The sequence below is a fragment of the Neodiprion fabricii genome, chromosome 6 (genome assembly GCF_021155785.1).
Source record: "Neodiprion fabricii isolate iyNeoFabr1 chromosome 6, iyNeoFabr1.1, whole genome shotgun sequence".
NCBI classification, from domain to species: domain Eukaryota; kingdom Metazoa; phylum Arthropoda; class Insecta; order Hymenoptera; family Diprionidae; genus Neodiprion; species Neodiprion fabricii.
Window position 1 is genome coordinate 2,966,323 of NC_060244.1, and position 23,421 is coordinate 2,989,743.

The following is a 23,421-nucleotide window of genomic DNA, read 5'->3' on the forward strand; positions in this document are numbered from 1 at the left end:
CAGCAGGTGCTTTTTCGCTAGCCATTTCTCTCCTGTTGGTCCTACGCTCTTTTCGCTGCGAGTTCTGAGTTCCTGAGGGTCCAATTGGTCAGATAAGGGTCGTTTAAACCGAATCTGAGACCAAAAGTTTTTTGCCTAAAAAAAAAGTAAGGCTAACCCCTTTGTGTTTTTGGCGAAAATTTTCGCGATTTTGAAAAGTGCTGGAATCAATTAATTGTAGCACTGATCGGATGTAATTTTGCGAGAGAAATCGATTGGGCGCAGTCCCAATACGCTGCGATCAACGCATCAGAAGTTACAGCCAAAAAACCAGAACCTGAATTTTCGACATTTTTCAGCAGGTGCTTTTTCGCTCGCCATTTCTCTCCTGTTGGTCCTACGCTCTTTTCGCTGCGAGTTCTGAGTTCCCGAGGGTCCAATTGGTCAGATAAGGGTCGTTTAAATCGAATCTGAGACCAAAAGTTTTTTGCCCAAAAAAAAAGTAAGGCTAACCCCTTTGTGTTTTTGTCGAAAATTTTCGCGATTTTGAAAAGTGCTGGAATCAATTAATTGTAGCACTGATCGGATGTAATTTTGCGAGAGAAATCGATTGGGCGCAGTCCCAATACGCTGCGATCAACGCATCAGAAGTTACAGCCAAAAAACCAGAACCTGAATTTTCGACATTTTTCAGCAGGTGCTTTTTCGCTCGCCATTTCTCTCCTGTTGGTCCTACGCTCTTTTCGCTGCGAGTTCTGAGTTCCTGAGGGTCCAATTGGTCAGATAAGGGTCGTTTAAACCGAATCTGAGACCAAAAGTTTTTTGCCCAAAAAAAAAGTAAGGCTAACCCCTTTGTGTTTTTGGCGAAAATTTTCGCGATTTTGAAAAGTGCTGGAATCAATTAATTGTAGCACTGATCGGATGTAATTTTGCGAGAGAAATCGATTGGGCGCAGTCCCAATACGCTGCGATCAACGCATCAGAAGTTACAGCCAAAAAACCAGAACCTGAATTTTCGACATTTTTCAGCAGGTGCTTTTTCGCTCGCCATTTCTCTCCTGTTGGTCCTACGCTCTTTTCGCTGCGAGTTCTGAGTTTCTGAGGGTCCAATTGGTCAGATAAGGGTCGTTTAAATCGAATCGGAGACCAAAAGTTTTTCGCCCAAAAAAAAAGTAAGGCTAACCCCTTTGTGTTTTTGGCGAAAATTTTCGCGATTTTGAAAAGTGCTGGAATCAATTAATTGTAGCACTGATCGGATGTAAATTTGCGAGAGAAATCGATTGGGCGCAGTCCCAATACGCTGCGATCAACGCATCAGAAGTTACAGCCAAAAAACCAGAACCTGAATTTTCGACATTTTTCAGCAGGTGCTTTTTCGCTCGCCATTTCTCTCCTGTTGGTCTTACGCTCTTTTCGCTGCGAGTTCTGAGTTCCTGAGGGTCCAATTGGTCAGATAAGGGTCGTTTAAATCGAATCTGAGACCAAAAGTTTTTTGCCCAAAAAAAAAGTAAGGCTAACCCCTTTGAGTTTTTGGCGAAAATTTTCGCGATTTTGAAAAGTGCTGGAATCAATTAATTGTAGCACTGATCGGATGTAATTTTGCGAGAGAAATCGATTGGGCGCAGTCCCAATACGCTGCGATCAACGCATCAGAAGTTACAGCCAAAAAACCAGAACCTGAATTTTCGACATTTTTCAGCAGGTGCTTTTTCGCTCGCCATTTCTCTCCTGTTGGTCCTACGCTCTTTTCGCTGCGAGTTCTGAGTTCCTGAGGGTCCAATTGGTCAGATAAGGGTCGTTTAAATCGAATCTGAGACCAAAAGTTTTTTGCCCAAAAAAAAAGTAAGGCTAACCCCTTTGTGTTTTTGGCAAAAATTTTCGCGATTTTGAAAAGTGCTGGAATCAATTAATTGTAGCACTGATCGGATGTAATTTTGCGAGAGAAATCGATTGGGCGCAGTCCCAATACGCTGCGATCAACGCATCAGAAGTTACAGCCAAAAAACCAGAACCTGAATTTTCGACATTTTTCAGCAGGTGCTTTTTCGCTCGCCATTTCTCTCCTGTTGGTCCTACGCTCTTTTCGCTGCGAGTTCTGAGTTCCTGAGGGTCCAATTGGTCAGATAAGGGTCGTTTAAACCGAATCTGAGACCAAAAGTTTTTTGCCCAAAAAAAAAGTAAGGCTAACCCCTTTGTGTTTTTGGCGAAAATTTTCGCGATTTTGAAAAGTGCTGGAATCAATTGATTGTAGCACTAATCCGACGTAATTTTGCGAGAGAAATCGATTGGGCGCAGTCCCAATACGCTGCGATCAACGCATCGAAAGTTACAGCCGAAAAATACGGAAATTCACGAGTACTTCTTCAGCTGTTCTATTTCCGTCACCGAGGTCCCAATAAGTCAAAACGAAATCCTACAAATAGCTCCGAGTCGAAAAAGTTTCTGAGTTAAAAAATCGGAAATAAACAACGCTAAACCTCCTGACTAATGCATCAAAAGATCTGACTAGATCACAAAATCTGTACACAGCCATCAGAAAGGTGCAAAAGAAAATTCACAAATTTGTAGCTACGAAGTCTCAGCTTCTCATTTATTTTGTCTTAATTCTATTACAAGTGTTTACGTGTCAGTGTATAGTAATTTAACAACTTGCCACATAGTATCAAGATTATACTCCAAGTTCTGACTTGCGTAGAAGTCCGACGCACCTCTGCAGGATTGTAAACATTATGTATTGTATTGTATTGTTACTACTTTATGTATCTTGCATCGAAATAAATAAGCATTGGATCCTTTCCACATTATATTTCTCTTTTGTTAGATGTTGGTCCCACAACGATTTAAACGCCCTTTTTGGAAACCTTAAGGTCTAATCAGTCTGTGAACAGTCATACAAATAGACCCTAAGACAAACAGTCTTTTGTTTCAAAAATCACCAAAAAAAAGTGCATAAGACCCTCTGGGTATTAGGGTAAAAGTATGACGATTCCGAATATCGCTACAATAAATTCTTTCATGCTATTGCATTCCATCAACCTAATTGCGCGAGTGGAATTGAGTACGTACTCGACGGAAATCACGAGAAAAGTAAGGCTAACACCTTTTGATTTTTCATCGATTCATCTTTTACAGATTTTCAAAAATGCTGAAATTGATTCATTCGGACCCTATAACGATTTCATTTTCGAAAGGACTCTTTTGCGTACAGTCTCATCTCGCTGTGAGCAGCGGACTAAACGTTACGGCCGGAAAACATGAACTTTCTCTGTATTATGTTTGTGTGTTCTCCACTATTGGTCTCACGATGTTCTCGATGTCTTTTTTTTATATTCCCGTCGGTGAATCACACGAAGTTTTCTCTGAGGATACTATGAAAGACCATTAGATTAATTCTTCGTAACCACGGTCTTAACATTTGACCCGAGAGTGCGATATACTATATCACTATACTTATTTCATCTGTATTATACGCCGGGTATTTGCGAAAGAGGAGTATTGCACCTGCAGCGATATATAAAAAATTCTGTCAATATTGAGACATTTTGAATAAGGCTACAGTGCAATTATAGTATAAAGCAACGAAAAGTCGATTTTCAATTAAGGTTAGTATCGATCTTACAAGCATATTTCTATCATGTAGCTATCGATTACATGCAGTCGGTGCAATGGTTGAAGTTTCATAGTTGACACGCTTGCGGTAACGTCTCGATGCTCGAAATATCATCACTTTTTAGAAATTTATAGGTTTACATACTTTTTCTAAAAGACTTTAAATTCAAGGTGCTATTATTGAAACCTGATTGAAACTTAAAACACTATAACCTAACTTTTAGGAACAGAACGCGTCCACAATGCTTTAAGCCGCATGATTAACTGACGCATTTTAGGCTAGTGCACATTTTTATCAGTATCACTTTTAGAATACTAATAGCGTGAAATATTCAGATTTTTTAGAACCCAGCCAATATGGATTTCCAAAATAGGCCAGGTGGTAAAACTGGGGGTGGAGGAGTGGCCTCCTGGTCAGAAAGTAATCGCGACCGAAGAGAGCGCCTTCGACAACTTGCTCTGGAAACAATTGATTTAAACAAGGATCCCTACTTTATGAAAAATCACTTGGGCTCATATGAATGCAAGCTTTGCTTGACGCTGCACAACAACGAAGGAAGTTACTTGGCGCACACACAGGGTAAAAAGCATCAGGCAAATCTAGCTAGAAGAGCTGCGAAGGAAGCTAAAGAAGCCCCGCAAACTCTTGCTCCTGAAAAACCGAGAGTTGAACCAAAAAAATTTGTCAAAATTGGTCGGCCTGGTTATAGGGTGACAAAACAGAGAGATCCAGAATCTGGTCAGCAAAGCTTACTTTTTCAAGTTGACTACCCAGAAGTTGCTGACAATGTGATACCACGACACAGATTTATGTCTGCATATGAACAACGAGTTGAACCCCCAGATCGTAAATGGCAATACCTGCTGTTTGCTGCCGAACCGTACGAGACTATCGCGTTCAAGGTAACTTGCTTACAGCAATGGATTACGGAATGTTTCAGACAGATTTCCTCCTTTCTCATTTGAATAATATTTGCAATGTTACATCATCAGGTTCCCAGCAGAGAAGTAGAGAAGGCTGAGGGCAAATTTTGGACACATTGGAATAAGGACACGAAACAATTCTTTCTTCAATTTGCATTCAAAAATGAAAAACCATCAATTGGTAAAATTCCACCTCCTCCCGTTCCACTTATACGGCCAGGGATGGGAGCACCTATGATGCCTGTTCCACCGCCACCAAAACCCCCAATGTTCAATCCGGTACCCCCGCCCCCTGCATTATTGGCTGGAATGCAAATTCCACCTCCACCACCTCATCTGAATTAAATAAAATTTAGTAGCTGTGTGGATAAAGCTGAATATTTTTAACCTTTCAATGGTCATTCATCCATCAAGTGTAAGTTGCACTATCACAGAATAGGACAGAGATTGGTTCTGAAGTTAAGACAAAAATTTGAGGTTGGAAATGGAAGTGGTGTAGTCTACAGAGCTCCTATGTGTTCTAGTTTTCATGAATATTTCTTGTTATCTTCCTACAAAATGATGCTGCAGATGCAATATTAATATCATGGAGGAAGAATGTAATAAACCAATCTTGATTTTTTTTAACCAAGACAAAATGTGAGAGTGACCCGAACTTTCCAAAGGATTTCAGGTTGGAATATATTGTTTCAAGGTGTACTCCAATTGTAAACATGTCACCAATGCATCGATTTATAAGAGGTATTGCAAATGGTACTGATTCAATTGTACTTCAGCAAGTCATTATTATACAAAATATTCATGAAATTCACGCGTTTGAATGTATCAAAATTTTATATTACAACAACGGTACAATGAAATGCAGGTTTCAATTACCTACCACGTATCATACGTGGCGGAATGTGTACACCCGCAGCAATTGATTCTATCATTGACAACTTAAATTCTTCATCTAACGGCATTGTGACAAAATCAACCACCTTGAAAGTACATAGAGTGAATTAAGTTCACACCGGCGTCATACATCAGCAAAACTTGCTGTCACATTCGGCAACGTTAGTGTAATCCTGATTACAAGCATAGACTGTCTACCATATTTTATTATAGGTACATCTCATGATATCCGTAGTATAGTATAATATAAAAGCTTGAATAATTAAGTATCGTTATAACATGACCGATTATTACTGCTTATTCGTTAGTATAATTTTCTCCTTACAAGTTTTTCTCTCACACTAGGCATCATTGTTATTACTAATATCATATATTCTTAATCACAGCTTAAATTATTAAATCACCAATGGAGTCATATAATTTACGAGGAAGAGAATTTGTTGATTACGAATGAAGTCATTGCTTGTGCAATTTTTTCACGACACTGCCTTTGCGTAATTGTAAATTTTGCAACAAATGGTATGGAATGTCCAGAATTACTTGACGTTTGTAACTTATGTTGAATTTACATTAAGTATGATGCACATATATATATATATATATATATCTGTATACTCTCTATGATTGATCTTAACGATTTTGCATAAGCTGACAGCTGTTTTCATATTTTTACCAGCCCCATAACAAACTCATACAGCGTTTTATGATAATTCATCTGTGGAGAATTTTTCCATCATGTTACACTAATACAATCACCAATTGGAATGGAGTGTCAGTGCATCAAGTCTGATGTATGAAGTGTACTAACAATAAATTTCATAATCCGTACAAACTAATGAGATGTGACTACATAGAATTAGATATACCTATAATGATTGCGAACTTTCAAAAATCGAACTCAAATGAAGACTTATATACTATTTGGAATTTTCAACACTACCACTACATTATATAAAAATAACAATCGACATAATAAAAAAATATTTTAGGTGCAAAATAAATGCTTGTTTCTTGAACCAGTTTTTTTTACTTTGTTTCTTTTACTTATGTCGTGTTCTCTCTGTTTGCGTTCTTTCGTACTAATAGTAGCTAAGGTAGATGTACCTGCAGCAGTATTCTTATGCTTATAATTTTGAAAGCAGTGCGACTTATCTACAGACTCTGCCATGAGGATTAATCTGATGCTCTCCTTAAATTTATAATCATTAAGTGCTCTTACTGATCAATTGTCTCAAATATAAAACGACAATCTATCTGCATGCTATACGTGTAATTTGTCTTGTAATAAACACCCGATTAGCCGCAGAGTATAGTTGGCTCTATTGTTAATGCAAAACCGCACACTTCTAGTTGGGGAGGTTTAAATTAGTGCTGCATTCTGTACCCCGGGTCTGTTTTCATTATTTTCACAAGTATAGAATGCACAATATGTAGATCTGTATGTTTATGAGCAATGAATCTTATGTATATGGATGCTGATACTGCAAATTTTTTAATTTAATTTTCTCTACCAACAAAAGGAACAGTTTTGCAGTGCCAACAGTGCTCCATTTTATGTATCAAATAAGAGCTGCATTTTAATATGTTTATACGTAGGAGTTTACGCTCCTGCAATGTCATAGTAATATGTATCATACAGTAAATTATTAATATTTATGGTATGCCCTATGACACTTTGTGCCAAGGGTACATAGCGTACAATAGAATTAAATGTATCAGCATTCCATTGACGGCGAGCAGAATGGTTCGCATTAATTTTGCATTTCAAAATTAGTTGAAACATTGGTCAGTAAAGATTAGTTCAATCTATTTTGACATCAACCATGACTAAATACATGTCGGTAAAAAATCTGTAGCGTTGAATTTAGAATAAACTTTGCTAATTTGATTTCGACATATTAGAAATGCCATGGGCTGAATAAGATCTTTTCAGCATCTTCAGGCAACTTCGTATAGAGATTTTTACTCTTTCACACGATCTGATAATGAAATTTGGCATTACGACACGTGGTATATACATAAATGTGCGTACATATTTATATATATGCTTTTATATTCTGATATACCATTAACTCGGACAACTTTAAACTAGGGGTGCAACTTTGGAACAGCATGAAATTTTGCTACTTGTACTTCGGGTTTTAGCTGAAAATTCAAAATCCAAAAATTTTCCACTATCGCATAGTTGCACCCCCAGTTCCAAATTTAACCCCGTGTTCAGTAGGAGTCGAAGGTATTGCACGATTGTCGAAACCATCTGACGAATGATCAATGAATGGTTATCTATCGATAACCCGTTTCTATCTGAGGCAGCGTAACCACTTTGGCAACATGGCTGCGCACCTCAGATAATCTCAAATAGATCCACTACTGTCCCCTGGAAAAACCATCATATTCTCGGCTCCGTAGGAAGGCGTTGGTGAACTTCGTGCATCCAGGGAGGCTCTGCTGGCCGAGCTGAAGCTACTGGAGCTCAAATCTTCGTAACTCGCTACAGATTGGCTACCTCCTGCAACACAGAAGACCTTTATTTGTAGGCACTTTATCACAAAATACAATTATTATTGAAGGAATTGGATGCTAGTAAAGTGATTTGAGAATCAGTGAAATAGCAAAGTTGTTTTCAAAAGTATAGCAGAAAACCGTGGGGTGGTAAAGAATGTAACACATCATATGGAGGATAACGACATTAAGACGAGTAATTGTGGTTCTAACGGTTTATTTTAATTTTTTTTTTTTTTTTAGATTACTCGATCTGCTTCTTTTCTATGTCATTTACCAGTTCAAGAAACTTGTTACATTGGAACCTAGCTTGTGTCAAATGCTCGGGAAGACCATTCAGGGTGTCGGAAGAGCTCAATGACTTCATTGACTTTTTCTAGGTCCTTGGGTGACAGGGAACCTCAACCCGTTCGCTTCTTGCTGCAGTAAGTGATTGCAGCCTCAACTAGCAAAGCAGCAAACCGTCACAGAAAGGGTACTGGGATAGGAAATGTATATTGACCATATTGCAATTGACACTAGCGGAGTTCTAACTCTATATTGAAATACATCATTTATTATTCACAGTGAAGAAATAATTTTGAAACTTTATTGCTTTACTGAAAGGAGTGAAACTGAATCTTGCGTTTGTTAGTCCCTTGCTAACTTGTAGATCGAATAAGGTTTTATAGTTATACATCCAAACAATTACATAGTACAGATCCGCATGGGTAGTTACTATCAAATGTATTCGCGGGCTTGGTATGGGATCTTCGTAATATCCAGAAAAATATTTGACTTATACAAATAATCACAAGAATAAATATTACTTTGTAAGTAATGGCATGTAACGTTAGGCCTGTTATATAATAAGATGACCCACAAGCATGGTGATATTGAGACTGGTGCTAGATAATTCAAAAGTCGATAAATAGTTCAATTTTTGTACTACTTTCGTGTATTCCAATTTCCAGTACATATTATTAGTTTCAAAATTTAGTAGGTTTCATGAACCTACTCGTGTGACGTTCATATAAGCTGATAGATTGTATAATATATTTTGCACACTAACTATCCAACTTATATTTTAATTCACTCAATATAAGAACAATTTCTACAATTAAGAACTAATTGTAAGCAAAAGCTATTGGACATGATAGTCTGACCTTTTCACACAAAATTCAACATATTGATGGTCCATGTAATACTTATGTTGTAGCATGCGATATCTTAAACTATATTAGAGCACAATACTCGTATAATATGATAATCGAGTGTATAGTCATACTATAAAATAAACTAGTAAGTCTACAATCTATGTTTACATCTGAGCGAATCCGTATGATGGGCAAAACAAAATCTGTTGCTTTTCCCACTTGAGTCTCAAGAGTGAATGCTTGATTGCCTATCCATGAATGTTGATGATTATTGGAGCATTCAAATAAAATGTTTCCCCATATTCACTGTATATCGAATATTGATTATTAGTTCTCCCATGGTTATAAAATTGCAGAAATAAATATACATACACCTACACGCTGCAGCAATAAATATATAATTAAAAATAAATATAGTATAAGCTAAATAATAATAGATACATGCCTGCATGTTCGGACAGTTTCAAGAGAGCGTCTCCTCCAGCTGCAAATTGCCTACCAATCGTTTATTATTATAATAATTCAGCTACCGTAATAGGTATTACCAGCCAATTATGCAGTCGGCCTGACAATTCTCTAATTCTAGGGCATTTCCAGATTTGTGCAGGAACCACAGTATGATACAAATCAAGATGCTACTATTGTGATTTATTTGAAGTAAGAGTCAAAACGTTACTGGTACTTGTTTTACATTTTCATTAATAATTTGTAAACACCATGGTAAATTGCATATCGAGAGGGAAGATTTAATAAACTGAAAAATACAATCCTCTGTCATGGAACAATTTCGAAATGTTGATATATATACTATAAGCTGCTGTTAGAAATTATAGTGTCCATGATTCAATTACTTTTATTTCTCGTGAATAATTTAACTAAGAAATTCATACGAATATAATAAAAGCAGTAAACATCCTCAAAGATTGGACTGCAGCAAATACCGGTTTGCCATGTTTTTCGTCACAACAAACTTTATCGTGTTCGTAGAACTATTTCTTTAATTATGCCTTTGTTATCCCAAATTATGTCATACTTATACAGTTATTACTAAATTTTTGTTGTTTCATATCTCAGCGCTTTTTTTCTCTTGTATTCATAACAGATATATTACAACTCCTGTCATTTGGTATCTCAAAATATTTTATCGTGTTTGTATGTATATATTGTACATAGGTGAAATTATTACCTCTTACGATTTTATCAAACAGATTTTTGAATAATAGTTATACGTAATCTAGATAATGTTGCGAACAACTACTCCTTTCGCCTCGGCCTTTATATCACACGCGGCCAGGAAATCCAACTTTCGGGCCTAGGGTCGTAATGTACTATTAATAATCAGAAGAAAACATAAATACACGGTTGAATTAAACAGCGGCAGACAATAACGAGCTGAAAGCAATAGGGCAACGTATGTTCTACAAATATACGTTGTGTATATTTTTTTTAGTATTTTTTTAATTCTGAACCTAATTCGTTCATTCTCAAAAAATATATTCTGCATTCTTTCAAATGTACTCCACAATTTGCTAACGATATCTGAAGGTTTGAAGATTTGTCAGGAGCCATAAAATTAAAAGTGGGTAAGTTGACTTCCGTTGTTAATGCATATTATCATTCAACTGGCTACCCTAAAATTTCCTATCGATACCGGTCAATAAGTTATAAGCTGATGATCAGATACTAAATCATGACGACGAACAATACAGCAATAAGATCATGCTACGAAGCGAGTATAACACAACAGTTTTCTTACCTAAGTGTAGTTGATGTGTTTCTATTTTTCTAAGTATAATTTTTTTTAGCAATTTTTTCCGTGCTTTAAGGTTGTTTATGTAGTACCTAGTGATAGCTACATTCAAATAAATTGCATAAGCTTTTGTCATTTTTTTTCTATTACTCCTGCATTTTCTATCTATTTTTTATTTTTTTATTTTTTTAAATATTTCTTAATAATTTCTGCTGAACACCTAGCGGTCAATTAACACCAGTTTCTGATTTTCAAATACGACAATTAGTTAGTAGGACAGAATGCCCATGACAGTAAGAGTGAACAATTGTGAACATAAGGGAACAATTACCTAGATATAGAACAACGGGGTACTGAAAATTATTGCGTTGTCAGGGTAATGCTTCACGCATTGTTGTGGTAAGTACAATCATGAGAAGACTCGTACTTCCTAGCTGACGTTAATACTTGTCAGTGGTGGCATTGCAAGGAATACAGTGATACACTTTTGGTGTGCATAAGGCTTGCTATAATACTCACTCGCATAAACCCGATGCATTATCATTTACTATACCTTTTAATAATTCTATGCCGCCCTTATATATCCTGTGACTACAGTGTCCAAATTTCATCCATTAACCTTGTAGATGGAAGTGCCTGGGTTACTATAAATTAGAGACCTTAATTGCCATTAAATATACCCAACTGGCTTACAATTCTTGAACACAATAAGTTAAGTTTAAAGCTAACTTACAATTCTGTGAAACCCAGTTTACAATGGAACACGTACTTGTCATAGATACAATACACTTTAATAACGATGAGCGAACGCATGAATATTATTTCCAAGTATGGCGTCTGTACAGCGCATGTGTCCCATTGTAAACCAGACTTTATTTATTATATGCCTGGCTTATTGGATTATAGTCTGTGTAGTCAGAAGGGTTATATTTTAATCCAATACACCAGGAGTACAATACTATTTGTTACTGTTGACTATGCTACTATATAGATGATAATCGATCAAGACATTTCAAGTATTTAAATTATAAATAACAATTCGCTAATCAACTCCGGTGACATGCATAAAAAGTAAATATAAGGCAAGGCTGGCCTTTTGCACGTCTACACATTCGTTTACTCATCTGCGTCGTTTCTTTTTCGACCTCCCCTTTTTAGCAGTTGTACAACCATTTCCAGGACCCTTGTCAATATTTTCCTTTGACGAGTTTTCTTCCTCTGTATCCATCATATTACTATTTACGTTCGTATCATCGGACGAATTTAAAGAGTCGACAGCTGCAGGTTCTGGATCAATATCATTTTCTTTTGAAGGTGATACTTCTGCTTCACGTGAAGGTTCTTTCGAGGAACGACCTGATGAAGATGAGTGGTCCCCAGCTTGTACCAATGTTGCTACAGACTCACTTTTGCTAATTATATACGACTTGTCGTCACTGTCGAACAACAATGACAATTCCGAATCTTCTGCGAGATTTTGGTCACAATCTAAAGATTGCGCTGGGTAGTCGCACTTCAGGGTATCTTTTTCGCGAGTAGATAAAAACGGAACAGAGTCAGAGAATTCTAACTCCATAGATTCATTGACTTTTTCTCTGAATTGGTCTTTAATATCTCTGTGAACTCTAGTATCCTTACACTTTTGCAAGCGATCATCTTGTACAGCTGTATATCTCCTGCATCCATCTAAAATCTCGTTGACTTCATTTCCTGAAATTGGTTTAAAATAAGTACTGGGAAATTGAGAAAATTCATTAGATGCACAATTAGATCTCAACTGTTTGTATTTACCAGGAGTCAAGATTGGTTTCGGACATTCTTCAGTTTCATTATCCTCATCAAATGTCTTATTAACGTTCTTGAGTCTATCTCCTGGGAATGTGGGTTGATTAATCGAAATTGGTTCCATTCGCTGGAGCATCTTCGATTCAAGATCAATTTCTTTTTCTGCATCTCCAGATCTCTCACAAATTCCAGAGCTTAATTTATCTCTACTTTTTTTCACAACAGAGCTCCATGAGCTTGCAGGGTTCCGTTCTTCGCTTTGTGCTGCACTAGAAATCTCAGGCGGCTCGTGTTGTTGTATTTCTGTCTCGAGCAATTTGAGTTTAGACAAACTCAGAGGACTAGGATTAAGTGCACCGTCTCCGCTTGTATCGCAATGAGTGATCTTCTTTAATTTCCGTGATTTTTTTGGTCGACCCAGCAAGATTTCAGGTCTAAATTCAGAGACTCTACAATCACCGCTACTGACGTGACTTGCATCAATTTCACATCGAGCCTCAGCTCTTCGCAAGGCATCAATATCAATGATTTCAATATTACTCAAAGATGTAGCTTCGTTGGACATCAGTTTTCCATCCCTATGTGCAAAGCGTCGGGAGGGTGCAGGCGCACCTGTTGCTTTATCGACGCACCCATCCATGTCCTCAGTTACAACGTTTCCTGGTGGTTTATTTCTTTTGCTGCTAACATAATCATCAGGGCATTCGTCTAATGCAGTCTCATTTTTTTCCACAGTATTGGAAACAACAACGACCAGAACGTCATCTTTTTTTTTTCGGTTTTTGGTGGTCTTGACCCTTTCCTTCCCCTTATTTACATCTGGATTGGATTCAACTACTTCTTCCGCATCCAAAACTTTTGCAAGTACCTTTGGGTAGATCCGATCAGCTTCATTTCTGAGGAAAACTTGCTGCCCCGCACACTCGTCTTCAATTGTGATTTCAGATCGTTTGTGTACATCAGTCTCCAGTGTAACATAATTTCCTTCTGAACACGTACCATCCTCACAGACCCTGGGAGAAGTTGCAGATTGATGTGCAATAGCTTTTCGGGATTTCCCAAGTTTAATGCACTCAGCGTCAGATCCAGTTCCTGTTGTATCAAATTGATGCTTTTGTTGAACTCGTCTTGAATAATCTTCTGATATTTCTGAAGAATGTATGTGTTCCATATCATCGTCAGAAGATGTAGCTTTGCTTGAATTTCTCTCTCGCTTCGTTAGTAAATCGTTACATTTTGTCGTTGGGCTTTTACCAGGATTATTCGCCGTTTCAAAGTCTTGTATTTTACTTGGCATGATTTGGAATGCCAGATCTAGTGTTACTTCGGACGTGTCAATGTGCTCCAAATCTTCGTCTGAATGATTTGAAGATACACCGTCTTTGTATTCGTTTTTCTCTAAAATCGAATATTCACTAACGTCATTGATATGCAATACCTGATCAGAAAATGATTTTTCCACAGTATGATTCTGTCTTGATGTACCGCTGTCTGACTGACAAAGTTTATCATTTGCACAGGAGCCAAATTCATTTACAGAAGTTGAATCTGTAGCTGGTAATGTTATCGCATGTATTTCTGAATCCTTGATAGTTTCAAATGACGACTCGAATCGGTCAACATCTTTGTGCTTATTCCTATTTTTTTTCTTGCTAAATTTCTCTTTAATTGGTAGTGATTTCTGAATACCTTTGGCCGTAGAGATATTGACTTTGTTTGTCTCGTCTTGTTGGTTGGATTGTAATGCTAAACATGACTTGTTCTCACTCTCATTTCTTTGTTTTGATTTTTTATCTTTATACTCTTTCTGGTCCTTGATTGAGGTCAAATCAAAAGATGAAGTTCCCGTGTGTAGACTAAAATTCTTTAGTTCTTTTGTATTGATTTGTCCTTCACCTGAATTTTTTGATGTAACACACTTAGTTTGTTCACGCACTGTGTTATCTAAGATAGGATTATTACTGTATTTGCTTGTACAGAGGGGATTTTGAACATGATTGCTTTCTTCGGAGGTTTCTTCATTATTATGAGTTCTTTCAGTTACTGTTTCCTTGTTGTCCGTGAAAACGACTGTATCTTCATCGTAGTTAACAACATATTTTGCCCTAGCAATTTGAGTCTCTTGCAGTTTCCATCGGGTGGATGTTGATCTTTGATTCCAAGGGTTTTCCTTAGCTTGAGTCATTGGGCTTGCTGGTATTTGACCAGCCTCAGCACATAAATTTAGAGTCATTTGAACGTCACTGAAAGTTCCGGCTTCGTCAAAGTTGACTGTATCTTTCGATCTTAGCTTCATTGCTTCTGCATATAGTGCTTTTTGTTCGACAACTTCTTTTATATCCTGACTGGCAAGTGAGTCAAGAGCTGAATCACTAGTTGTACGCATTTCAGCACAAATTTCTGTTAAATTTTTAACAGGTTGTGATTCCTGCTTAAAATCATCAAGTGATGCAGGACCCTCTTGTGCGCAAAGACTTCGGAGCGGCTCCAGGTTGTTGTCCATTTCATAATTATCACTGGAAACAATATCTTCCTCGTCGGCAGAGATAGTTATAACGGTGCCCAGAGGGTTGACAACTTTAGTGACGGGCTGTCCCATCCTTTCAACTACCACTCGCCTCCCTAGTAACAGAAAAAGCCATTGGCAGGTATCAATCGCAGCGATCTACCAAGTAAACTAATTGTTGCACGGAGTATAGAAAAGGAGGAAGTAAAATCAGACAAATTACCCATGAGTAATTAAACGAGTTTAAAACGAAGGATCAAAAGTCGACAGATTGGGGTTGAAAGGGGTGAATTTTTTCAGATACTCATATGACTGCATGCATACTAAAAAAGCTTTCAACAAATGATAATTTCCTTTACTGGTCTGCGCAGGTAGCTGCACATCGTCTGAACATACGTACGAGTACTAATGGTATACCTGGATCAACAACAGATGCTGACAGTCTCTTAATAGGAGAACGGTAAACGTTACAAGAGTCAGAATCAGGTTACTCGAGTATAGCGTATGCAAGTGCACTCTGGAGGAAATTAATATTTAAATAATTTCTACGATCTATAATAATGTCAAATATAATTCTACATTGAGACTTTGGCCTTGCATACGAGATTTGTAATAAAATGAGTGTGCAATAGCAAGAGATTCGTATAGTTTAGGTTGCGGACAAGGATTAAAAAGTTAATGCAAATAAAAAAAAGTATACATATGTTTCATAAACATATCATAGACCTTGCACTTTGGGTTAAGACTAACTTTTATGATTGGTTGTAAGTTTACAGCCAATTGTGAATTTCTTTATCTAGCTTGCAAAAACTGTTAAAGCGAAGGAGGGTCGACGTAATTTAAAAGTCATTGTTATCCGAGACGTAGTCATAAGCATTCCCGTCTTAATTTCAAAGAGAGTGTTATTTAATATTGTGGATGGTGTAAACGCATCTTTTGATGAACGAATGCAGTACACATGGCTAAAAATTTATCTGTGCAGGGTATCGGTTTTTTCTGCGACAAGCAAAGACATCAGGACGGGTGTAGGTAATTTGTACAATGTGTGTTAGCGATGGGCTTAAATTCATAAAGTATACCCGACGGGTGTAACTGAGATACCTGCCACTGGCCAGTTCTGTATATTATTTAGAACTTAAAATACTAATAATAATTATGTGCCACATGCAGCGTTTGAGGTCTACAAGTATGTATAGTTGTCCGTACACAATAACCGGGTGACAAACGATCGCCAAGCTATTAGTTGTGTATACACGCAAACCAATTATTTGCCAATTGGTGATTAGCGGATGACAAAAGTACACATATTCCTGAAATAAGATTGGTTACTATTAACTATTGCTCTGAACTTGGTGGCGGTTGAGACTGCGTTATGAAACAGAGAAGTTTTCAAAAATATTTTTTCCATATTTTCACCCGAGTGCATTTGCTCAGTGCCACTGAAAATGGTCGCCCCCACAAGCTCATTTATTCAACATTCATCTGCTCAAAGACAAGGGTTGAAAGTTATAAACATTGCCATTATCTAACATGGACTCAGATATTGTTATAGATATGGGCAACAATGTAGTCTGGTAGCAGCATTTGCTTGAAAATGTATCTAGAGCACTCAGTGAGGACAACTGAACCTATCGACAGAGAGGGACAGCAATATCTCCTTCTCTCTCACTCTGGCAGCACATTAGGAACTTGGGCATAACAGGATTGGTAATGTTTGTATTGTCTGTATTCCTGCTACTCGCAAGTCAGACAGAGATAATACGATGTTAGAAGAAAACCTAACTATTTCATAGTACTTTAAAGTAGTTCTATCTTCGTTGAGCATTGGCTTCAGTTGTTTCTACTGAATGCTCCATCTACGTTTATAAGTGTATGGGTAACAGTGACACAAATTAGTGAACGGTATAAAAAACGCTAATTATCAGCTATATTAACGTAAATTGTGAAAATGTGTAGATAACGTGTACAGTGCTGCCTTCATACTTCAGATTTTTAGAATTCAGACTTCCAAGAAGTAGCTGCGATTTATTGAATACTAAAGATTTCAAATGAGCCCACTTCTCCAACATAGAAGGTGAACTGCGAAAACTAAGAAAATCGAATACTAAATGTCTGTCTCTATTGAGATAGTACGTATACAATCATGTGAGAAGTTATAGTTTCCCCCCATGGACGAAAAGATAAGATAAGCAAGACTGTACAAATGTCCAAAATGGTATAAGTGAAACTTTTTCCAGATAATATCTAAAGACGATGTTATATGAATTAATCTGACAAATGTTTTCACCTCTCATAAATAAACATACGTCTCAAGTGTCCGGGGAGAGTTTTGTGCTCTTGTAAACCTACGTTAGGACAAAGCTTACCTGGAACACGGTGCGGCGTGGTGGCTGTTTCCAACATAGCTTCTGCTAAATCTTCTCGGAGTTGATTCTCTCCACCGCCAACGCTTATAGTATCATTTTCCAGTGAGTCTTCATAGGTTTCCAGGAACCTAGGTGACTGCTCGTAGCTGCCTGTAAACATGTATTTTTAACCATGCAATATTCAAATGCCAGACCTTAAGTTTTCACTAGATCAATTAAGATGAAAAATAATCTCACTCCATTATTCTACATTTTACAAGTGAAAGAAAAACCTCACAAGGTTCTATAAGTAAAAATAAGTTGAAGTGGAAAGAGTATTTGACTCACTTCCTGATCCGTCAATAACAACGGGAACCAATGGTCTTGTGGTAGTATGCGGCATGTTAACAGGATTAGACCGTGCAGGTCGCGATCCTGCTGTAACACCAACTTCCACAGCTTCTGCTTCGACTAGGTTCACTGCAACCCTAAATAAGTAGATGAGTTAATTTTTAATTATCTCAGTAATAAGGTTCAACAAGCTGCTATATTATTTCTATAATAGTGCTACATAGATTGCTAATTCGAAACATTACTAAACTTACCCACTGGGTGCATTGTACGTCTTAAAAATGAATTGCGGCCCCATCCATAATCTTCTGTGTGGTCCAGCGTGAGTTACGATCTCAACTTGACTCAGCCACTGATCTTCTATCGACTCTGTAGCAGGCTTACATTTTGGGGTTACAGGTATGCTAAGCAGTAGACTTGATCCCGGGAGCGGTGGTAATATTTCGAGTGAACTTGTGGATCTGAGTAACGGCCACTGCCCTTTGGCCTCGACATCTAACTCGATCGTAGTGTCGTCACAGACTTTTTCTTTTGGAATTCCTGCCAATCAAATTTTTTTTCATTTCAGCAGATTACATATAATCTATGAAACATTCACAGCACAAATTTTAAAAATTTTCTGTACCTGCCGCTGGTTTCGGTTCTAGGTCATATTGTATCATGTTGCCGTGACACGCCATTATGAACAACGAGTCAACGGAACGTTTGATCACTTTGTTTCCGGCATCTCTTTGGGCATAGAGCCATGCTCTTTGCGGTGCAAAACAACAACAGATTTTCAATGGTAAACTCCCACTGTCTTCAGATTGAAGGCGTTGTCTTTGCTGAGGTCTATTTGAAACATTAAAAGTAACAATGCTAATATTTATTTATACGTGGCTAGGCTAGGTTACTTTCTGTGACGTGGTAGTTTATGTTCAATATTTTAAGATCGCTGCAGACACACGATGATGGTTACTAACCCATCCCTGCCTCACCCCGCATAAAGTAATCGCTTATGGAGACATATCCAAAAGGGTACAGGGGGTTAAATTGTTATTATTATTGATATCATTATTATTATTGTTATTAATCCTATAAAGTAATAGCATTTTCATATAACGAATAATAATTACGTAATGATAATAATATTAATAACAACAACAAAAGTAACCACAATAATAACGATGAATTACTTCACTTCGCAATAATAACTATGTAACATCAGGACGATAAATGATATTTGCATCCATTTGTACAATGAATACAGTCATTAGCAATAACGTCTGTAACAATATTCTTACCTGGGTAGAGGTTGGTTATTGACGTGATTCAACGTAGACGGTTGGCGTATCTGAGCAAGAGGATGAAGAATAGTTGGATGAGGGTACGGTGGTAGCCGAGGATTGGAATAAGGATAAACTGACACTGGAATCTCAGCGTGAGCTACCGGAGAATGAGATCTTGTGCCGTCGGCAGTCAATCCAGCACTTCTGTGAAATCTTGAGAGTCTGTTAACAACATGTGGAGTTGAATGGGTTCTAACACCGACAGGACCGCCATATGGTGCAACAGGGAAAACATGGGTTGTGCCACGAACAGTCGATACAGCTGCCCATCTTGCATCACTTGAAAACGTCATGTCCTATGATAAGAATACAACGAATTGAATGAATAACTTATTAAACAAATCTTCCGTTACTATATAAAAGTATGTAACTAGATTACGAGCGACACCCTTAACTGTACTGACATTACTTTCTAGGCATTTGAAATATTTTATAGATGTTCGAAAATGTTCGGACATTTGATCAAACAAAAAACAAAAGCAGCAGAAAATGACCGATTGAATTGACTTTTCCTTTCAGCGTCGTGATGTAAAATGAGTTGGTACACCGATTTGTAATAGTAACATACCTGTACTTTGGCAGTAGTATCACCTCTATGCAATACATAGAGATGATGAACAGCAGCCAATGTAGGTCCACCAGGATGCGGCTGTATCCGGAATATGTGGAAATCATGACCTCGACGATCAGCAGTCATGAGTAAAGCTCCCGTTAAATCAAACGTCATGGCTACTATCGCATCGCTATGAGCTGTGAAATGTGCTAGAACTGTTTCAATTGTTCCGTCATCCAACTCTTTATCTTCTTTGGCAGCTTGAAGATCAAGTATGGTCACAACACCTGGCTGGGTTGTATCAAAGCCAACACTATTGGGAGTTGACGGAGGCACCGAGTTTCCTAAGTAGAGGTAGCAGGAAGTTAACGTATAATAGATATTTTGTATAATTCTGTCCTAAGTTGATCAAAAACTGATTAAACGTCAGCTTCGAAAAACTACTAACACTATACAGCCTGTTTAGGTTTCTCATATATGTTTTTCAAATCAATAAATATCTGTGATTTCTGTGCCGAAAATTTGAAGCACTCAATAGGCCCACTGGTTTTTTTGCTTTCCATTTAACGCTGACACGCCACTATAGTACCGTGAGCCCTAACAGAAGCATTTTACCAAATGTATCTGATGTGTACGCAAGTTTTGTTGAGAAATTTCCTAAACAATTATGATATACCATTTAACGGTGGTCAAAAAGTTAATAGATATATACAAACAACTTTCCAACGTCTAAATATCAATCCTGATTACTTGCCTGTCAGGGTAGATGCTACAGTCTCGCCCAAACCCCTAAGTCCTTTTCCAAGCGATTTGGCAGCATGCAAGACAGTAGCAGTATAACTTTGTGTACCCTCTCCTTCGCTCCCTCCACTGCTCCGTCTTGCCGGTATTAATTTTTTTTCGCTGCAATTGTTATAGATACAATAATGTGTCGCAGTAGTAATAGTAATAGTATTTGAGATTAACACCATTCAACTTGACTTACCTGTACGCCAACCACCTTGTTCCAAGAGCTACAGGATTAGAATTAGGCCCAGGACTCAAATAACAAGTTGTAACTGTTAAAATATCTTCTAAATTTTTGGCATCAAAGACAGCAATTTTTTCTGAGAAAGTAACAATAACAGTTCTCCTATTGGCAAGCACGTCGTTGACAGGGTTTTTAAACTTGATGCTCTTCACTTGTTCTCCAGTTTTGAGAGAAATAAATCCGATATTGCAAAATTGCGGTCCTGGGCCAGCTGAATCACAGATGGAAACCAATGGTCTCTTAGAATAGAAAAGATCACTCTGCTCATTGCTTCCCTTGGGATTTGGGAGAAATCTTAAAGTGCGAACAACTCCTTGGCGCCAGGAAAGAACCTCGGTAGCTTCTCCAGATGCAGTTATCAACCATACCTGGAGTTTTAATATTCATTTCATGTAATAACTAAAGTCTAGGTCAAAAATTGATAAACATGCAGTAAACTTCGAACAGCATCATTGCCATGTACACAGAACTTGTTTTACGAGTAAATTTTTCACCTGTACACCAGTCCCATACCCAAGGACCAACAACAGCGGAGGTGTACTTGAACCTTCGTTATAGTCTGGATAAAGAATGGGGTCATTGACGTCAGCGTACTCAAACCTAGCCCATGTTATTGATTCCTTGTTGTCGACGGTTGGTGTCCCAGTATAGGCCTGAAAGGGAGAGCATCAAGTAATGTAACATCAATCCGGCTATACATTGAATTTTGGAACTTTCCATGCTTTATATGACTCGGAGGGAATTTCTGTGTTATTAATACACATAAATGCAGAATGTGTGGAGGTGAAGTTTCACAAGCTACCCAACGTGCTGTAAGATGGACTGACTTTTTCGTGCGAGTTGTCAATATGTAGGATATTAATCTTGTAAATTGAAGTAATAAATATACAAAATAAAATAAACCAACTTGAGGGACGATATCATTTATAATGCCAGCCACACTTTCAATAATCGACCGGTCGCTGACAGGCTGCGGTGATACCACTTGCGCTCCTTTGTGTATCCCTCGTCTCGGTGACTCAGCTGACATTTTGCCTTGTTGAAGTTACACCTTGATTCTGAAAGATAGGGTGATAATCCATTTTATTTGCAAGGGACAAACATAAGATGGACATAAGTCTACTAACGAGCGTAATCTGTAGTTGGCTATCTATTTTGTCTAGGACTCGTAATGCTATTCAATTTTACTTGAATTTTAATCTTCGTCACTTTATGTCGGGAGAGAAAAATAGAGCAATATTGCAAAAATATGATATTTAATTTTGAAAAATAGGATTCTGTAACAAAAAAAGTAAAATTCCTCAAATATTAAATACCATCAATTATAATTTTTGAAGATGCAATGTTATCGAAGAGTCGAACAAAGTTCAAACAGTTAAAGCCATATTGATAAGTGGCATCAATCAATTATCTTCTTAGTCAATCTTTCAGGGTTTGAAGTTAAATAATACAGAAGTGACAGAGGATTTTATAAAAACAAGTTACAATCAGAATGTCTGATGTTATTCGAAAAACGGAATGCAAATACAGTTCCGAGTATTAAGAATAAGTTGGGCCCTGACTTTATGGCAGGGGAACATCTATTTTACCACTTAATCATTGCGCAATTTGAGCACAGCTGCTGAACCAGCACTAGTACTCCAAGGTAGTAACTCAATTTTAACATTTCATGTAATTTTCTTTGTCTTCCGAAAATGTATCGTCAACGGGAGAAAGAAGAGAGAAAGGGTGAAAAAAGAAAAACAATGCAAATTCAAATGCTAGTATAGTTGCTGGAGTACAACAAAATTAATGGAATAATTTTAAGTTTGTTTTCATACATTTAACGCGATTGCAGTAGTCACACATTATGCGTAGGTGTAATACAACTCGGTAGAAGGTTGTTACGTGCAAGAGCGAAAAATAGATTCCTGTCACCACAACAAAGGCGATATTTTTGAAGCTGGGCTTTCTCAGCTGTTTCCCGATAAAGTGTTTATTTATGCCAAAATTAAATCCGATCACAGACGATCTGTACCGCGGTAGCAAAACTCGTTACAGTTTTACTTACATTAAAGTAAAATCTCCCACTCATCGTGCGGAGCGCAGCATCGTTCGTTCGTCCGTCCTTCCCAGTCCGTTCCGTCCAGGGTCTACTGCGTCATTTTGCAACTACTGACAGCTCTCTAGCTCGCAGCATCGATGTCACTACCACGTTCGACGACGAACCAAGCTGAACTTAATCCGATATTTTTTTAGTCTCTTATCGATATAATCACGTAGGGAAAAGGCAAGATCTGATCAAGTTCACGTTCACACTTACGTTCACTGCTCGAAATAATCACCAATCTCACCAAACAAAGCCAAATCACCCATTCGAACGTTTCAGGCGAGGCTCACCTATCAATTCTACTCGCCCAACGAAAACAATAATCAGCTGATTCGGCCATAGACCATTCAGTCCACTGATCGCATTTCGATCGTGTATTACCACAGACAGGCAATGTTGTTCTGCCCTTCTCTATTTTATCTGTTAGAAAGAGACCGCAGATTTACCGTTATCGACGAAACATGGGTTATTTTTAATAATGGTTGTCGGGTCTGGGGATAATTTTACTATCGTGCACTTACCGACGTCTTACGGGATCCGAATATAAAGTTCAGTCAGCATAGCAGAGTACTGCAATTTCCTCCTCCGCCCTTCAGAACCCCATAATATATGTTCTAAGGGCATCCCTAACAGATACGCT

The 23,421-nt window shown here is 37.7% G+C and overlaps 2 protein-coding genes and 1 long non-coding RNA gene across 8 annotated transcripts; 2 read left to right on the top strand and 1 right to left on the bottom strand.

Annotated features, from left to right (window-relative positions):
- The first annotated feature begins 3,221 nt into the window (after window positions 1-3,221).
- Window positions 3,222-6,422, top strand: LOC124185354 (splicing factor 3A subunit 2). Of its 4 annotated transcripts, none has more exons than XM_046576033.1 (3): window positions 3,222-3,581; window positions 3,925-4,491; window positions 4,582-6,422. In XM_046576033.1, exons 2-3 carry the CDS (start codon window positions 3,946-3,948, stop codon window positions 4,855-4,857), a joined length of 822 nt encoding a protein of 273 aa, XP_046431989.1. In that variant the 5' UTR covers window positions 3,222-3,581; window positions 3,925-3,945; the 3' UTR covers window positions 4,858-6,422. The 4 variants fall into 4 exon arrangements, with proteins under 4 accessions (XP_046431989.1, XP_046431990.1, XP_046431988.1 ...); XM_046576034.1 differs by lacking the exon at window positions 3,222-3,581 and adding an exon at window positions 3,609-3,759; XM_046576032.1 differs by lacking the exon at window positions 3,222-3,581 and adding an exon at window positions 3,609-3,723.
- Window positions 6,423-7,649: 1,227 nt separating this feature from the next.
- On the top strand, window positions 7,650-8,666 carry LOC124185355. The gene is made up of 2 exons (XR_006871375.1): window positions 7,650-7,939; window positions 8,289-8,666. It is a non-coding gene; the product is annotated as an uncharacterized LOC124185355 (long non-coding RNA).
- On the bottom strand, window positions 7,781-23,410 carry LOC124185352. 3 transcript variants are annotated; one of them, XM_046576026.1, is made up of 15 exons: window positions 23,303-23,410; window positions 22,743-23,201; window positions 21,600-21,750; window positions 21,187-21,345; window positions 20,648-21,060; window positions 20,417-20,565; window positions 19,678-20,006; window positions 19,065-19,405; window positions 18,407-18,612; window positions 18,036-18,321; window positions 17,779-17,918; window positions 17,452-17,601; window positions 12,586-15,201; window positions 12,433-12,504; window positions 7,781-7,915 (listed from the first exon to the last, which is right to left on the bottom strand). In XM_046576026.1, coding segments are annotated over exons 3-15 (4,986 nt in total). In that variant the 5' UTR covers window positions 21,723-21,750; window positions 22,743-23,201; window positions 23,303-23,410; the 3' UTR covers window positions 7,781-7,913. The 3 variants fall into 3 exon arrangements, with proteins under 3 accessions (XP_046431982.1, XP_046431980.1, XP_046431981.1); XM_046576024.1 differs by lacking the exon at window positions 7,781-7,915 and having other exon boundaries at window positions 8,818-12,504; window positions 23,303-23,406; XM_046576025.1 differs by lacking the exons at window positions 7,781-7,915; window positions 22,743-23,201; window positions 23,303-23,410 and adding an exon at window positions 22,513-22,672 and having other exon boundaries at window positions 8,818-12,504.
- Between the last annotated feature and the right edge of the window lie 11 nt (window positions 23,411-23,421).

Bases quoted from the DNA above. Each gene is read 5' to 3' on its own strand.
- LOC124185352 (XM_046576024.1), bottom strand. From the start codon at position 21,722: ATGTCAGCTGAGTCACCGAGACGAGGGATACACAAAGGAGCGCAAGTG. The intron at 18,613-19,064 runs GTAAGAATATTG...TGTTTCAAATAG, and splicing joins AATAACCAACCTCTACCCAG to ACCTCAGCAAAGACAACGCC. The intron at 12,505-12,585 runs GTAAATACAAAC...AACCAATTTCAG, and splicing joins GAAACCAATCTTGACTCCTG to GAAATGAAGTCAACGAGATT.
- LOC124185354 (XM_046576033.1), top strand. From the start codon at position 3,946: ATGGATTTCCAAAATAGGCCAGGTGGTAAAACTGGGGGTGGAGGAGTG. The intron at 4,492-4,581 runs GTAACTTGCTTA...TTACATCATCAG, and splicing joins ACGAGACTATCGCGTTCAAG to GTTCCCAGCAGAGAAGTAGA.